Source organism: Tachysurus fulvidraco, chromosome 7 (genome assembly GCF_022655615.1).
Source record: "Tachysurus fulvidraco isolate hzauxx_2018 chromosome 7, HZAU_PFXX_2.0, whole genome shotgun sequence".
Taxonomy (NCBI): domain Eukaryota; kingdom Metazoa; phylum Chordata; class Actinopteri; order Siluriformes; family Bagridae; genus Tachysurus; species Tachysurus fulvidraco.
In genome coordinates this window covers 1,262,236-1,279,993 of record NC_062524.1, presented here as the reverse complement: position 1 = coordinate 1,279,993, position 17,758 = coordinate 1,262,236, and the positions used below count along the sequence as shown (strand labels likewise).

Here is a 17,758-nt window from a genome sequence, read left to right as displayed (position 1 = left end):
GAGTTTAGTTATTACGCCACCTAGAGAAGGGATCAGCTTCCAGAAGAGATCAGATGTGCTTCAACAGTAGACACTTTTAAATCAAGAAAAACACATCTGTTTAACTCTGCGTTTACTGAATGAGTGCTGTGCTGCTTCACACTGACTGTGCTGCTTCACACTGACTGTGCTGCTTCACACTGACTGTGCTGCTTCACACTGACTGTGCTGCTTCACACTGACTGTGCTGCTTCACACTGACTGCACTTTTTATCCAAATCACTTTTACTCCTGTTTTACTCTTTTTAACATGTTTTAAACTGTTTTTATTAAAATCACATTTATTTTCTTTAATTGTTCTTTGCTTTTATTATGATTTTATCGTGTGTCTTATTTCTACATTATATATATATATATATATATATATATATATATATATATATATATATATATATATATTTTTTTTTTCTTTTTCTCTCTTATAAATTGTTTTCTAATTTCTATGTAAAGCACTTTGAATGACCTTGGTGTATGAAATGTGCTATACAAATAAACTTGCCTTTCCTACCTTTACAGATTTTGTTAGGTTTGGCCTTGAGTTTACCATTTATGCTTTCTCCCATCTCTTGTGATTGTGGATGGTAGACACATCCTAACCTTCATAAGCTTTATTCTCATATGTTGCAGTACTTGCTTTACAGTTATTTGAATGAATTCCAAACCATTATCTGAACTAATCTCTGATGGAATGTCAAACCTGGGTATCACTTCTCTTGGGATGAATATGATAACTGTCCCTGCCCCCTCATCTACAGACAGTACTGCTTCTACTCATCTACTAAATCTGTCTATTATTACAAACAAATACCTTTTGCCTTGTACTCACTATCATATCCATATAATCCATCACTAAGTGTTAAAATGACCCTTCTGGTACCCGTATATGACCTATAGGTGTCGCTGTCCCTTTCCTAACATTAATCTTGGTCCATTTTTCACATGAAGATAGAAAATCATCCACCATTGTATGTAAATATGGATACCCTTGTTGTTTGATATTTCTTATAACCTCCATTCTTGCACAATGGTCAAATTCATGAGCATGTGGAATCAAAATGTTTAAGAGTGCGGTGGGTGCTGTAAGAAATAAAAAATGTAAGAAAATAAAACGACGAGGGTGAAGATCTTAATGAAGGACAAGAAGTTTATTCCAGCATTACAGTGACAAAATACATGAAGCACTTTGGGTTCATCGGAGTCAAGAAGAACCCAGGACAAATCCTGCTCAAGCATTTTATACAGGTTTCCCTCTTTGTAATTTAAATGCTCTGAATGTGTATTGATCTGGATCTGTCTTGGCATCAGAATTCTTCAGCTCTGGTTAGGAAGGTGCAACAGCCTCTTTACTACCTGAGAACCTGATAAAATTTTACTGCTGCATGATAGAGCATCTTCACAAACTCCATTAAAGTGTCGTATGGCAAATCCACAATGTGTGAAAAGAAATCATTGCAAATCACTGAAAACCGTAAAATGCTTCAACTAAAGAGTACAACTAAACTTTGATGAGGAGTGACGCAACGATTTGTGACTATCGAAACAATATTTTGATCTACACAACCTCATACAATCCGGGCATTTTGTTTTGAGGGTGTTTGTAGCAGCCTACATCATAACAAACGTTACAACTATATACAGTACACAATGATGGTTCCGCTTATCCTTAAACCCTGAGTGACAGAAATGACAGACGTAACTACATCCCAAAAATCCACAATACAATTTTACACTGTAAATGTGCCTCAAATTTACACACATCGGCAAAGGTGACGGGTGTGTTTTCAGTTAAACCTACATCGTATTGGAGCTGTTTAGCAATTTTTTCATTTTGAAAATGGCTTTTATCACGATTTAAAAGCTGTGTAACGCATAATGCAAAACACATGTTGTCTTTATTGTAAAAAATATACAAGTGTCGCATCTTCCGAATTGAAGAATTGTAAGAGCAATTCTGTATTTCTTGTAGCAATACACAATGCGTCGTCAACGTGATCTAAGGGGATATTTTCAACATCAGGTGGCGTTGTGTTCACTGATGTATCATTTACCATTTCAGGGATGTACTCATGATCAATTTCGAGGTTTTGCAGAACATTAACAGGTTGGTTGATTAAGTTAATAATATTGTGATTTAACGAAATAAGACGTTGATTAAGAACGTGAAGCAAATCTTGTTGAGATGCAGGTCCTTGATGTTCACAGGTTACCAGAGGTGTTGCATTAACAACACTTTGTTTTTCTGAACTGACACCAAGTTTTCAGTTATTCTATCCCTTAACTGAAAAAAATCCTGAAGAGTGTCTCTAATGTTGAAATTTTCTTGTCCTTCAAAAGTCACCTCCGGCTACGTTAGCGCCGACATCTCGAATGTTGATATTTTCATTTTCTTCAAAAGACACCACCAGAGAGATATACTGGTCATATTCCATCAGCTGACAGTTTTATTACCTTTAGGTAGGTAGTAGGTTTTTAGGACCTGCACTTACAAACTCTACTATTTGATCACTGTCGTCTAGTTCGCTGGTAAGACCCCCCAAATAATCGCTCAAAAGGCGGCATCCAATCCCCTTCTTTACTTTTAAAAATGATGCTGTCGGTGTCGGTGTACAAACAACGACGGTTCAAACGATCCATCAGATTGTACAGTTCAAGTCTAGCATACGCAGTGGTGAAAATACCTATGAACACATTAGCATTCCCCGGTTTAACCATCCTATCGTCCACATAACGCCACTGCACAAGAGCAACATCAGACAAAAAAGCGAAGTGACTAACGTTGTAGACGTTGAATATGAAGTTTAAAAATTCTGCAGGATCTTTGATCAGAATTGTGTTTGATTTGTCCGGTCTTAGGCACATCTTGCCCCACAATGAATTCAACGCTAGTTTAGCCACAGACCGTCAGGCAGGATTTACGTTAATGTTATTTTCTTGCAATTCAATTCCCTCATTACACTCGTAATTTTTAATGTATTCACGTTTTGTGGATTCATCGACTACCCAGGATGGATACCCTGAACTTTAATGCTTTGTCTTTAGAAACATTTAAATGTAGTCTGTAAACAGGTTTTTGGATCTTTCAGGAAAATGCCAGACTTCAAACAGTTTTAATATTTGGTAACCTTTCTCGACGGCTTTCGCTAACTCGACGGAGGCCCACGTACCCGTTAGAGCTCGTGCCTGGTCTGAATGATCGCAATGTTTTAGTTGTTGCTCGCTGCATGTTCTGCACAGAGGGAAAAGGAGTTAGTTATTTACACGGTACAGAAGAACTGGGGACCACAGACCTCTAGGCGGTAACACTTTTGCTCGAACTATTCCGAAGTAATTATCCAGAGGTTCAAAGTCACGAAAAATGATTGTGGGGTGACCGATAGGATATGTTTTCGACTTGTTTACATACGGATAAAGTGACATGAAATCGTAATAATCTATTCTCTCACCGGGTTGTGCTACATAGTGTAAATGCAAAGCGTTTGTTCGACCGCCGTAAAGGGCATCTCGAGGGATTAAACGTTTGGGAAAGTCAAACTCTTTTAGAAAGTTTATCACTCTCACGTCGTTTTCCTTCATTTCACACCACTCGTGCTCCCAGAGCGTTGTGACATGCCAATTGTGTGTCTTGCAAATACTTTATCTTTTCCAACGACTTAACCCTGACATCACCAAAGCTAACTTTGCGGTTAAAAGGATGCGGTGCTGATGAGGGAAAGCACTTTTCGCAGCCGTGATGAAAACAACCGAGAAACTCAAAAGCCTTACGCGTCTGACCCACTTCACAATATCCGTCAATGAAATATGAACCGAACCCGACTTCACCTTTGTTGAGCATGTTGAATAGGTAGGTTATGTGTGGCGGAAATGTATTCGAGCCACTGAATGGCAGGTGTTGAGTAAGATTTCTGCCTGTTGATGTAATTATCGAGAGGTGGAATGGCGAGAACGTTTTTTTTTGAGAAACATTGTTCTAAATATCTGAAGACAAACGGAATCAATCGTAATACAATTAAAAGGATCCACCATTGTACTTTTTTGAATTTCATTTCTGAAAGCTATACAACCTTTTCTCAAAATGTCTACGTCATTTACACAGTATTCAGTCATCTCTTTCTTGAAATCAAAAACGTTAGATAAGTTAAAACTATCGTTCAATTGGTTTACAGCTTCTATCAAAAAGGGATTTAACTGCACAGGTTGATCTTGATCATTTAGACTATTCTGCAATGTTAACAGACTCTGATTTAATTCTAAGAACACGTCATGATGAGGCAGCTGTGTTTGTGGCACTGTTAAACTATCAGTCAACCCCAGATTAGGGCTCTGAATATCATGTCTAAGTGTCGATTTTAAACCATCATTCAACTCATTGAATGCATTGGTTAAAAAAGGGTTCAGGGTTGTGTACGGGTCACGTTGTAACAGACTACTTGAAAAAGTCAAAGTTTCACCAAAGCAGAGATCATGTGACGATGTAGGGTCATTTTTCAATTCTAATTTTTTTTAGCTTCTGAAGAGGGAGAATTACTCGAACGCTTCTGAGCCATTTCTAAAATAACAATGTCTTAACAATTCATTATTCACCATAACACACCAATTTAAGGATTCCAGAGTATTACGCAAGGATTGAACAAACATACTGTCAGAAGTGTTTTGTAGTGCGCTGTAGACATGCTCAAAGTTTTCAGTTATTCTATCCCTTAGCTGAAAAAAATCCTGAAGAGCGTCTCCAATGTTGAAATTTTCTTGTCCTTCAAAGTCACCTCCGGTTACGTTAGCACCGACATCTCCAATGTTGAAATTTTCTTCAACGGATTGAAAGTAGTTTCCTACTCCTTCGAAGATGGCATCTAAATAGAATACAGATTAAAGAAAAGGTGTGGAGGATTGTTTTACTCTCTTAAGGGTTGTCTGAAAAGAGAATGCTAAAGACCTTACCCAAAACATTTGAACCATCTTAGTCAGCGTAGTCAGGCGTTGTACCGGTGTCTTCTGAATATGTCACACATACAAAATAATGAATAATTAAATAATTAAAATATCATATAAGGTTAATGAAAGATTTACAACATTCATATTTTCATGGTGTAACTTAGTTTGTAAAACTGGTCTGAGCTGTGGGGTTACTACAGCTATCGGCTTTTGGATAGATTCCGGATGTTCCACCGTTCTTAGGCCTAGCACGGTCGTTGTAGGAGACTCGTCGTCGGAAATAATCTCAATACAAAGATGTCTAAAAATGAATAAACAATGAATTAAATAAATAAATATAACATTTAGCTTATAATGTAATATATGATAAAACAATCGACTGAAAAAAAAACACAGATCTAAGAGTCAGAATGAAATTTCCTGGAAGGGTCGCGTTTGTTTGATACGTTTTCATAGACAATTGTGTCAGATAGGCTGGTATTGTTCTGTAATTAAAACAGACTTACGTATAAATCCAACTAAAACTAGTTATAATAAGTCACTCTTCTAAATATTGAAAATCTCATATATGGTAATATCAAATGATAAGCATTCTAATACTTATAAATTTACAATAAAGTTAATAATAAGCTCTTACCTATTGAAAAGGCCATGCTCTCAATGTTTAGAAGGAGATCGTAGATGTTCTGTTGCGGGATTTCCAAAGACGTGGAGTCATAGCCAAATTTTCGGAAAATTCTCACTTTTTACCTACACGTGGGTGGAGGTGTCCGCTCAGGGGCGTGCGCGTCTTTTTTCTCATGCGCGTTTATTCAGGTGTGTGTGCGCATGTGTGACGTTATAGATAGCACCCACGTGGGTGGAGGTGTCCGCTCAGGGGGCGTGTGCTCCTTTTCTTCTCACGCGCGTTTGCTCAGGTGCGCGTGTGTGACGTTATAGATAGCACCCCCATTAACTAACGATCAGACTGAGAGACGCTCCTAACACAACGGAGGTGTCATAATCTTGATTTGAAAACCATCCGGTCTGAGGGGAGGGGTAACCCTATCGCAAAACACCCCCGGATCAAACACGAGTTTTAAGTACCTATCTCTATCTAGTCAATCAAACATATGGACTTGTTTAACAACACTACTTTCCTCTGAGGGGTCATAAATCCCCATTTTAAAAAAACAACAACAAAACATATGTCCTTGTTTTACAATACTGCTTCCTCTGAGGTGGGTTAAAACAAACCCATTTTTAAAAACATAGGTCCTTGTTTTACAACACTGCTTCCTCTGAGGGGTCATAAAACCCCATTTTTAAAAAAAAACATATGTCCTTGTTTTAATTACTTATCACCTGTCTACGAGAACCAGACACGATGGTGTTAAAACAATATGAAAGACAGGGTGGTGGTGGGAGGTAAAGTGGGCTCTTTAACTACTTGGAGTCAAGACATACATCTACCACACCAGAAGGTATGACCTTTGACCTTTAATAATTTCATATCACTAATGACAGCTGTCATAACATAACAGCTGTCATAGCAGCTGGCATAGCAGCTGTCAGGGTAATAAAAAGGTAATAAAACTGTCAGCTGAGGGAATATGATCAGTATATCTCTCTACCACCGGCTTGAATGTAATCATTTTCTTCTCCTTCAAAAGACAAAACTGCCAACTACGTTAGCACCAGCATCGAAATAGAATACAGATTACAGAAAATGTGTGAAGGATTGTTTTACACTCTTAAGGGATGTTTGAAAAGAGAATGCTAACGGACTTACCCAAAACATTTGAACCATCGTAGTCAACGTAGCTAGACGTCGGCGTCTTCTGAAAATGTCAAACATACAAAATAATGAATAAATAAATAAATAAATAAAAATAAATAAAATTATTGCTAATCATATAAGGTTAATGAAAGATTTAAAACATTCATATTTTCATGGTGTGACTTACGTGTAGTTTGTAGGACTGGTCTGAGCTGTGGGGCTACTACCGCTATTGGATTTTGGACAGATTCTCGATGTTCCTCCGTTCTTAGGCCTTGCATGGACGTTCCAGGATACTCGTCATCGGAAATAATCTCAATACAACTGTCTAAAATGAAGAAATAATGAAATAATAAATTAAATAAACAAATATATATAACATTTAGCTCATAATGTTGTATATTATAAAACAATAAAGTGAAAAACACAGATCTAAGAGTCAGAATGAAATTACCCTGGAAGGTAATTCTAAATATTTCATATTGAAAATCTCATATATGGTAATATCAAACGATAAGCATTTTAATACTTATAAATTTACAATAAAGTTCATAATAAGGTGTTACCTGATAAAAAAAAGGCCATGCTCTCTTAATGTGTGGAAGGAGATCGTAGAAGTTCTGTTCCATTGTGAGATTTCCAAAGACGTGAAGTCATAACCAAATTTTCGTAAATTCTCACTTTTTACCTACACGTGGGTGGGCGTGTCCGCTCAGGTGCGCGTGCACGCGTTTGCGCGTGTGCGCGCGTTTGCTCAGGGGGCGTGTGCTCCTTTTTTTCCTCACGAGCGTTTGCTCAGGGGGGAGCGTGTGCACGCGTTTGCGCGTGTGCGCGTTTGCTCAGGGCGTGTGCGCTTGTGTGACGTTATAGATAGCACCCGTTGGATAACGACAATCTGAAAGACGAGTGTATTAACCTGCTAAAAAGCAATAAATCAGCAGGCAACGACGGGATAACAGGGGAGTTGCATGGGGACTTTTTCCAACGAACTTTCACCCTTTTTATTTTTAGTTTTTATAGAAGCAATAAATAAAGGTGAATTACCAGCTTCATTAAAACAAGGCATCATAACATTGATTCCCAAACCTAACAAAGATAAGTTACTTATCGATAATTGGAGACCAATTAGTTTGCCCAACAAATAATTGTTAAACAAACTCATAGATGAAGAACAGTCTGGTTTTATTAATATTAGGAATAATATTAGGCTGGTCTTGGATAGGATTGATTATAATCACCTTATAAATGATGACAGTTTTATTTTATTTATTGACTTCTATAAAGCTTTTGATACAGTAAATCATGATTTTATTTTTCAAAGTTATTAAGTTGTTGGGTTTTGGTGATTTGTATTTAAAAACCGTTAAAACATTATATAACGGATGTAATAGCTCGGTTGAACACGCTGGTGGAACTTCACAAAGGTTTGATATCAATTGTGGAATTAGACAAGGATGCCGTCTTTCTCCGTTTTTATTTTTGTTACTCACTCAAGTTTTGGCAGTACATATTAAGAAAAGTCAATTTAATGGTATCAGTGCTTTAGGTGCAGAATTTAAACTTAGTCAGTTTGCTGATGACACGGCTAATTTTTTTTAAAAAAAACAAAATTGAGGTTCCAGTTATAATTAGAGTTATTGAGGAATTATCTGATGCGTCGAGTCTTAAAATGAATCTAGAAAAATCTGCATTGTTTCCCATAAAAGCTTGTTAACTTACACATATAGAAGGTATTCCAGTTAAACACCATCTAACTTATCTGGGTATAGACATTTGCAAAAATGATAAACAAAGAAGCCAGTTAAATTTTGAACCAATTATTGAAAAAACAAAAAAGAAATTTAATTTATGGTTAAATGAGAGATTTATAAATTTTTAGGAGGGTGTTGTTGTCCAAGGCAGAAGGTATTTCCAGATCTGTATACACTTCTTTATCATTTGATGTGCCCTCTACTGTGATGAAAGACTTGTATAAGATATTGTATGACTTTATCTGGAGAAAAAAAAAACCATTATTTAAAGAAAGAGGTCATATGCAATACTAAAGAACAAGGGGGGCTAGAGGTTCTGGATTATAGTACTCTAAATAATACTTTCAAGATTAGATGGTTAATAGAATTTATGAAAAATGAAGATAGTGTTTGGAAAATATTTCCTAATTATATTTTTAACTTGGGGCAAGTCGTGGCCTAATGGTTAGAGAGTCTGACTCGTAATCCTAAGGTTGTGGGTTCGAGTCTCGGGCCAGCCACGACTGAGGTGCCCTTAAGCAAGGCACCGAACCCCCCAACTGCTCACCGTACTTAGCCGTATGTCACGTCACTTTCAACTCTATTAGCGGCATAAATTTGTTGTTGAAATGCAATTTTTCTGTTGATAAAATTTGTTTAAACTGGCTGGCTTCCATAGACAGGCAGTTAGCATGGAATTTGATCTATAAACACAACTTTTCACCACACAGTTATTGCATTTGGAACAACAAAGACATATTATTTAAAAACCAATCACTTTTTTTTTATCAAAACTGGATTAATGAAGGGATTATTTTGGTAAAACTGCTGTTGAATTCTGATGGGTTTTTGTTGTCTTACTACGGAAGCGTATTGCATTCACTTGAGAAAAAAAAATCTACTCTGTTTTTCTGAATTAACGACTTAATTATCTCAGAATTCTGAGATAATTTTTCATGAATAAAATTTTTTTTGCTCTGTTTTTCTGAATTAACGACTTAATTATCTCAAAATTATGAGATACATTTTTCATGAATAAAAAAAAATCTACTCTGTTTTTCTGAATTAACGACTTAATTATCTCAGAATTATGAGATAATTTTTCATGAATAAAAATTTTTTGCTCTGTTTTTCTGAATTAACGACTTAGTTATCTCAAAATTATGAGATAATTTTTCATGAAAAAAAAATTAATTGTTCTGTTTTTCTGAATTAATGAGATCCCTCAAAATCCTGCCAGGAGCTCTATTTTAGGTGGATTGCATGGAAATAAACATGTCCCGCCTTTCAAGTTTATCCAGTTTTATTTTACTTTGGGTTTGAGACATTGGGAGATACTGCTGTCTTTAAGCAATGTAAATGGTATTGTTATTAGTGCGTCAACTTTGCGCAGACACCTCAAGACTTTGCGCCTGTTCAGACGAAAGAACATTCTGATCTGCTTGACGTTGCTGTGTTTCTACAGGATCAGTTGAACCGATATGGTATGCTTCACGGATATAAGATGATGCATCTGAAATGCATTCAGGCTGGCTATGTGGTCACACAAGAGACAATCAGGCAATTGTTGAAAATACTGGATCCCCATGGAGTGCAACTGAGGCGCCGGAATCGTCTTCGGCGACGTTTGTATCATAATCCAGGCCCGAACTTTTTATGGCATGTTGATTCATATGATAAACTCAAACCATATGGGATCTGCATCAATGGTGCAATCGACGGGTTTTCACGAATGGTGATATGGCTACATGCATACTCTACAAGTAGTGATCCCAAGGTCATCGCTGGATACTTTATTGATGCGGCGTTATCAAGGAATGGGACAGCCACCCGAATTCGCTCAGACTTAGGGACAGAGAACTGTTACATGGAACAGATGCAGATGTTCATGAGACATGATCATACGGACGACTTTTCGAGAAATTGCTATTTGTATGGCTCAAGCAATCATAACCAACGGATAGAGCAGTGGGTGGGATTTTTGAGGAAACAGCATGCACAGTTCTGGATCAACCTATTTCAAGATCTAAAAGATTCTGACGACTTCTCCGGTGACTTCATAGACAAAAGTCTAATACAGTTCACATGTCTTGAAATAATAGAGGTACAGTAAGAATGTGCTTTAGACATGTAAATTGTGATATGTTATTCAGCTATAGATTTTGTCAATACGCCAAATGTTGTGACATGCAGCATAATTATGTCATTTCATAGGTCTAACAACTGTTCCATAACAGAAGCAAATGGGCAATAACCATTATTTAATTAGATTATTAAATTAATTTGTAGATCACAATTTTTTCCTTATTCCCATATAGTTGACTTTTTAAGAGATGGATCTCAGTATAAGTAGTTAGAATTAGCAGCAGCCTGCATCTACAACAATAAAATGATTATCTAATATTAACCCAAAAACATCATAATATAAAACACTGACAAGGAAAATTTACCGCACTATGAGTAGCCTACTTTTATTAATTTCATTCTGGTACTTTTATGAACATTTTGGTGAAAGAAAATTGTTTCTCTGCATTAGTGGGACACAGTATATGAGAGGGATGACTTATCTGACCCTGATCATATAAAACAAATCTTAACATAGAGTTTTATTGTTTTCAAATATAGAATTTAACATGCATGAAACTGTTTGAGAAACGGCTCTACTGTATCATACTGGACCATAAGCATTTATTTTGCCTGCAGGTGGTATTGCAATGGTGTGGACTAATTTTTTTTACTTCCCCACTGTTTTTTTTTTATATTTAGGGAGAACTGCAGGATGTTGTTCACCTTTGGAACACGCACAGAATTCGCCCATCCAGAAATGCTGTGTCTCCATGTGGACGTCCAGTGATGATGTACACCCTACCCCAACTTTTTGGTGCTAGGGAGTACCTTAAAGAGGTATCCCAACAGAAGATACAGGCTTGTAGGGAGGAATGTCGTGAGAGAGGACCATATCCCTGTGATAATACAGTGTTTGACATTTGTTGCCTTGCCATGGTAGAAAACAGTCTTCATCCACCAACCTCTCCAGAGGAAGCCATTGATCTTTACATGTTCTTACGTGCTTACATACGTACCCAAATTAATAATCACAAGTTGTTCTACTGGATCAAATGACTGAATGTGAGCACCCACTCATAGCCAAAAAAACAACAGAATTGCTGTTTGGACGGAAAAGGATATATACCATGACATTCATTGTAAATGTTTGACAGAAGTACTGTGTTTGCAATCGATAATAAACACCTCTTTCATAATGGACATCTCCCAACTCAGCTCCATATCATCTCTTTTATTCATCATTATGTAAAAAGTACATCTCATCCACAGAACTGGGAACAATCCTGTACCTGCAAATGAAAGGTATCACATGTTGCCATTGTCAAAAATGGCACATTTGTCCTTATGGTGGAACTATTTCGCATCACCAGATGTGGTCTGACACACTTTGGACTCATTGTAAACAGGGCAACCTACATGATGCTTGGATGGCCTTTAAATCAAACATATTATTGTATCTTGTTATCATGTGTCTCTGGGCTGCACATAAAGCACTTTTTTACACAATTATTTGTCATCATATAAATACATGCTAAACCAGTAAAACATTTTTTCTCCCCAGTGTGATTTACTGTGTATGTAGGAAATAAGCCTATTTGGTAAATTTGGTAATGTAGAGATGACTGTTTAAATATGTTGTCTAAAGAGTACTGGTGAATGCAGGAACTGCAGTGCAGTTGTCAAAACTCGGTAATTCTATTGTGTAGACAAAATTTGTGTGTGTTATCTGCAGTAAAGACCCGATTTGTTTGAAAACAAGAGAGAAACCTGTGCTTTTTATTTGTAAAAAGCAGAACACCTTCTAATGTACAGTGCTGTATGTTAGAACAGATTTCCAAACACTGGCAAAATTTAGAATTAACATGAGCTGACATTACCCCAGGGTCTTTTAAATTGTTAAATTGTCCCAAAAAGTATGCTCCTAAACTGCTAACAGAAATGATGGCTTATATAAAAGTTTTAAAACATTTAAAATATTGGTACATGTATCTAAATAAAAATGCATCAACAAAATGCTCATCAGCCAGTAAACTTGTTTCCACAGTAAGTTTGGTAATGACATTTTGTATAAAACTGAAACTGAAAAACAAAATAAAAAATAAATCACCCTGCACTCATAATGCAATTACTTCCCCTATGTGCTCTGTCTTACATTCACACACTATCTAAAGGTAAACAGATGGCACTGATAAGGCTACTGTATACCTGGGCAAAAGGGAAGAGTGTGTACATGTGAGTGAGTGAGACACTTCTATGCAATGTCCATTGCATAGAAGTTGCTAGACAGTATAGCCTCCATTTCAGCTCGGAGGTCAGGATAGCTGTTGTAAGTTGATGGCAGCTCTAAAGTTGGGCCACAAGTATGTGCAATAGGCCGCCTTGATAAACCTTCCAAAGGGGTGAATATGACTTGAATGTCTTTAACGCAGATGACATCAGACCCTGTCATGAATCTCAACATCTTCCGGAGGCCTATCTCATCCAATCCCCTGATGTACTGATGTAAAAATTGCAAACTTTGGTTCTCTGCTGGAGTAGCTGGAGAGGCCGTGATCAACTTTAAAACCTTCCGGGTTGATGGTTTAAGATTCTCATACATCTTCTGCATATCCAGCACACTGGGGAAGAACTCCCTGAGAGTTGGTCCTGCGACTGCTGCAATGTTATCCAGTGCATATTTTGGTTGCTGGATTATTTGCTTGTGGGCCACTTGGAGAAGCACAGCTTTCAAGTTCTCTTGTGTTGGTACTGTTCTTACTCCCATGCGATCCATAAGATCAAGAAGCTCATCTTTATCATCACCATCAAGGGTGTCTTGCAAAGCAGTGGACAAGAGATCGCGCTCAGACTGACTAAGATACAACATTAGTGAGTCAAACAATAAATCAGGTGAGACAGTGTGTTCACCAAATGTGATTGCTGCTGTAAAGGCTTGAGCCAGCCGAGAAGGAAAATATCCATGTTCCTTTAATCCCTTGACCATTATCCTACCAACAGATTTCCATTCTTCTTCTTGCCATTTTGGGGATAGTGATGGTACTCTCACATCTGCACCCTCTGCTGCACAGTCTAAAAACTCTGTCCAGAAGGCAGCATATACATCCCTGGACACGCCATCAGCATCTGCCCCCATTTCATGAATGAAGCTGTATTTCACAGAGTAGGACATAATCACTTCATCCTTGAATTGGGTAATCAGTTCCTCCAAGAGATTGACTCTGTGGAGTTTCACCGTCACATGCAAAGGTTCATAAGTAGGACTTAAGGGGCCAGCAGGCACTGTGTCAGAATGGACAGGAGTTGAGCTGTAGGTGTTGATGTGTATCTGTGCCTCTTCTATAGGCTCATGTAAGATTGTGTCATCAAGATCTTCTAAAAATGGTCCACCTTGCAAAGGGCCAAAAATGACCTCTGATGTATCACACAAAGATGTAAGATCAACAATCTCTACAGCAGTAGAGACAACATCTTCTACAGTATGTGTCTGCTGTTCACTGTCATGTGTTTTTTGTGTCAGCTGCTCATTATCTTCTGTTGTGTTTTTCTGTCGCTCATTTTGCCTCGCTGCATCTGTATGTTCATCAGTTCCTTCTGTCATCTCTGTGAACACTTCATCTTCATTTGTCTGGTGCTCTGTGAACAAGTAAAATCTTAAAATCCCCAATTTATGTGTCTCATAGAGCTCTCCCACACTAACACCCTCATCAAGGTATGCTTCCTGAAAGTCAACAATATTGTGACTAAACTCTTCCCACTTTCCCTTTCTCGATTTCTCATTGGGGAAAAATAGCTTTTTAGCTTGTGATAGAATCTCTGTTTTTGTGGCTTTCTTGGAAATATCAAGAACTCTGGTTCCTCCACCATTGCGTTTTCTCACTTGTTTCTTGTCGTGTATCCATCCTAGTTCTATTTTCCTTGTCATCTTCACGGCCCTTTTGTTATTTCTCAGATGTATCTTTGTTGGCTGCATAGAATGCTCCTCCTCAAAATCTTGATCTGTGTCTTTATTGCTTGTCAATGTGCCCAACTTTCTTCTAAGTTTTTCAAATAAGGACTGTCTTTTAAGATCATCACCACGCTTTCTCTGTTTTTCCATACAGAAACGCCTTGTAGCAATCCTATCACCATATGCTGGAATGTAAGCAGTCATAGTGGCATCATCTATTTCTCCAACTACCGAGCTGTCAATCTGTAATAAAAACAAAACAATACAGTAAGATATATTGGTTATCTTAAATCTAAGAGATGGCTATTTTTCCATATGAGTGAAAATTAATTTCTTAGCAGTAGCTACAAATCAGCAATTTATTTCTATTTTTCTTCACTTGCTTGTTTCTCTTTTCGCATGGGAATAAAAAGGAGCTAAAATATTAAGTAATTTAACACAAAAACAGCTGTCTAAAAAATGCTTGTAACCATAACAATGAAGTTTGAGTGACATAATGATGCTGAAAATACAGTGTATTAACAGTGAAAATCCTTGACATCAAAGTTAGGGGACTGATTACTTTCATGTATTCCTCTTTAATTACATAACTATTTGCCTCAATTACAAGAAAAGCACATTGACAGAAGCAGGATGTTGTTCACCTCTGGAACACACACAGAATTCGCCCATCCACAAATGCTGTGTCTCCCTTATATTACTGCTTTTATGTTCTCCATAATATTGCTATTCCATATTGATTCCATACTTCAGCTCCCAACCAAGGCCTGTGCTGGCATCTAAACATTACTCCATCCTTTTAAAACAATATCAAATCACAACATAATGGACAGCAGTAATTGTAAGGGCACGATATTTATTTTGTGCATTTATTTATAATTTCAAACATACAAGTCAGCACTTTGCCTGAATGTATAATGGTGATGCTACTGCACAACTACTGTTACTTGTTTATGTAGGGTAGAGACCAAAATATAGTGTGAATTGACTCCTAAAGATACCTATAAACCTTATTTTACAGGACTAGAATAGGGAAGAAATGAAAACATTGTTGGGAGAGACAGGTGTGCTTGGCATAAAAAAGAAATCAGAAGCACTGGCACTAAATGTGATAGGGTTATGATTACTTGTATAATCTGCAGATTCAGTAAAATGTAAAACAATTAAAATTAATATATCGCAGGAATGAATGTGCTGTCACCTACATGATCTTGCTGCATTTTCTGAATATTTTTCTCAGGAATCCCTCGGCTCTGAAGAAACATCCACAGACCATCATCTTGTGGGAGAGGGGTATTTGAAGACGTAGCCATAGCTGGCCCTGAACAAATGTCGGAAAAAGGCAGCATTTATGTAAATATGTGTTGCACCATAAATATAAACAGATTTAGGACTGTACCCTCAAAAGTATAATTGCTTTAAATATCTCAAAAATGTATTTTGGCCAAGAGTGTGATAACCTTGCTAAAAATTGATGTTTCATGCATCAGCTGTATAGGTAGGCAACTATAGGCCTTTCTTATCACTTCTTATCACTAAGACAACTGTCTTAAGCATTTGAATGTGCCCATCTTAAACAGTAACATTACTCAAAACGTAGAGAAGGCTAGACTCAAGAAGGTCAATAGTGTTGAGACACAGGCTATATGTACTCATTTATCCGTGATCACTGCACAATCTAGTTTCTGAAAAATATATAACTTGTTTCGGAAAGCTTCAAAAAGCTAGCTTTGTTACTAAATTATTAAATGCATCAAGCTTCCGTAGTTTAGAAACATATCAACAAATAAAACAATTACAGGACACATATGCATAGTGACAAACCAAAAGAGAGGGCACAACTAAAGAAACCGAAGCAATGTCAGAATATATTCAACATTATTATTGGTGTAGCACGCTGAACACTATACTAAACGTCCGTGCAAAACTTAATCGGAATAGTATCCCTGCTGGCTTTGAAACTGGCAAAGTTCTGAATGTTTGTTTACTGTTATGTAATGTCGCGACGTCGAACGTGCTGCATGCACTGGGGATTTCTGACGTGACTTTTTCACTCCCCTGACAGCAGCCGAGCTCGCTGTGTTCGAGGACCTCTTGATTTACAGATTAAGCACTAAAGTTACAGCAAATAGCGTGGTTTACTTATCTTAGCCAACAAACTGAAAGAAAAGTGGTTAACATAATGTTCCTCGTAAAAAATCACACGTTATTATCCCCTCGACCTTAAAAGTTAAGGTTCCTTTTGCTGACTAATGGTAAATATTAGCTTAACGTTACATAAGTTAGCCTATCAACTGCAGTTGATGTACGTAACTTAAGTTAACGTAGTTAGTAAAAACTATCCCCGTAACATTATCGTTAACATACGTTTATAAACAGCTATTATAACCTCGTTTTACATGTCGTAACGCGAACAGTTAGCTGACATCATTTGGCATTAACATGTAGCCTAACTATAATAACTTAGCTATTACCTGCACTGAACCCATGTAGGCCTGGCACTGTTGTTGTTGGAGGGTCAGGCTGATTAGCATCAGCAACTGTGGCCTGACGTTACTTCGTGCAGGTGAGAGCTTCTCGCAGGATTTTGAGGGATCTCTAATTCAGAAAAACAGAGCAATTTTTTTTTATTCATGAAAAATTATCTCATAATTTTGAGATAATTAAGTCGTTAATTCAGAAAAACAGAGCAAAAAATTTTTATTCATGAAAAATTATCTCATAATTCTGAGATAATTAAGTCGTTAATTCAGAAAAACAGAGTAGATTTTTTTTTATTCATGAAAAATGTATCTCATAATTTTGAGATAATTAAGTCGTTAATTCAGAAAAACAGAGCAAAAAAATTTTATTCATGAAAAATTATCTCAGAATTCTGAGATAATTAAGTCGTTAATTCAGAAAAACAGAGTAGATTTTTTTTTCTCAAGTGAATGCAATACGCTTCCGTATCTTACACAGAGTTTCTTGTAAAATTCCAATTACCAGTTAAACCAAGAGATTTTGCTATTGTTTTTGATTCAATTCCAAAGAGTGTTGTATTTCTTTTAAAGAATTTGAGTTCTTTACAAATAGATATAGATGACTTTTGGGGTAGTTTATACATAGGCAATGTTAATATCTTGAGAAAAAAAAGTGTAGCAATAATATTATAAGAAATGCCCTCTGTTGTGTTTATTTCCCTGCAGCAAGGTTTTTTTGGTCTTCCTTATTTGGTCATATATACTGGGACAAAACATGGAAAATACAAGTTTTGTGTCAACAATAAAATTAAGGAGGTGTCTTACA

General features: G+C 36.9%; 2 protein-coding genes and 1 long non-coding RNA gene across 3 annotated transcripts; 1 reads left to right on the top strand and 2 right to left on the bottom strand.

Moving 5' to 3' along the window:
• Window positions 1–1,169: 1,169 nt before the first annotated feature.
• On the bottom strand, window positions 1,170–7,467 carry LOC113640144. Its single transcript, XR_007143566.1, has 4 exons — window positions 7,294–7,467; window positions 6,915–7,055; window positions 4,975–6,788; window positions 1,170–4,886 (listed from the first exon to the last, which is right to left on the bottom strand). It is a non-coding gene; the product is annotated as an uncharacterized LOC113640144 (long non-coding RNA).
• A 2,423-nt stretch (window positions 7,468–9,890) lies between these two features.
• Window positions 9,891–11,580, top strand: LOC125145172. Its single transcript, XM_047816069.1, has 2 exons — window positions 9,891–10,561; window positions 11,224–11,580. Exons 1-2 carry the CDS (start codon window positions 9,944–9,946, stop codon window positions 11,578–11,580), a joined length of 975 nt encoding a protein of 324 aa, XP_047672025.1. The 5' UTR covers window positions 9,891–9,943.
• A 704-nt stretch (window positions 11,581–12,284) lies between these two features.
• On the bottom strand, window positions 12,285–17,163 carry LOC113661204. The gene is made up of 3 exons (XM_047816478.1): window positions 16,945–17,163; window positions 15,676–15,791; window positions 12,285–14,713 (listed from the first exon to the last, which is right to left on the bottom strand). Exons 2-3 carry the CDS (start codon window positions 15,781–15,783, stop codon window positions 12,776–12,778), a joined length of 2,046 nt encoding a protein of 681 aa, XP_047672434.1. The 5' UTR covers window positions 15,784–15,791; window positions 16,945–17,163; the 3' UTR covers window positions 12,285–12,775.
• Between the last annotated feature and the right edge of the window lie 595 nt (window positions 17,164–17,758).

Excerpts from the sequence above, each read along its gene's own strand:
- LOC125145172 (XM_047816069.1), top strand. The coding sequence starts at position 9,944 with ATGCTTCACGGATATAAGATGATGCATCTGAAATGCATTCAGGCTGGC. Across the intron at positions 10,562-11,223 it reads CATGTCTTGAAATAATAGAG|GGAGAACTGCAGGATGTTGT; the intron begins GTACAGTAAGAA and ends TTTTATATTTAG.
- LOC113661204 (XM_047816478.1), bottom strand. The coding sequence starts at position 15,783 with ATGGCTACGTCTTCAAATACCCCTCTCCCACAAGATGATGGTCTGTGG. Across the intron at positions 14,714-15,675 it reads AGAAAATGCAGCAAGATCAT|ATTGACAGCTCGGTAGTTGG; the intron begins GTAGGTGACAGC and ends TTTTTATTACAG.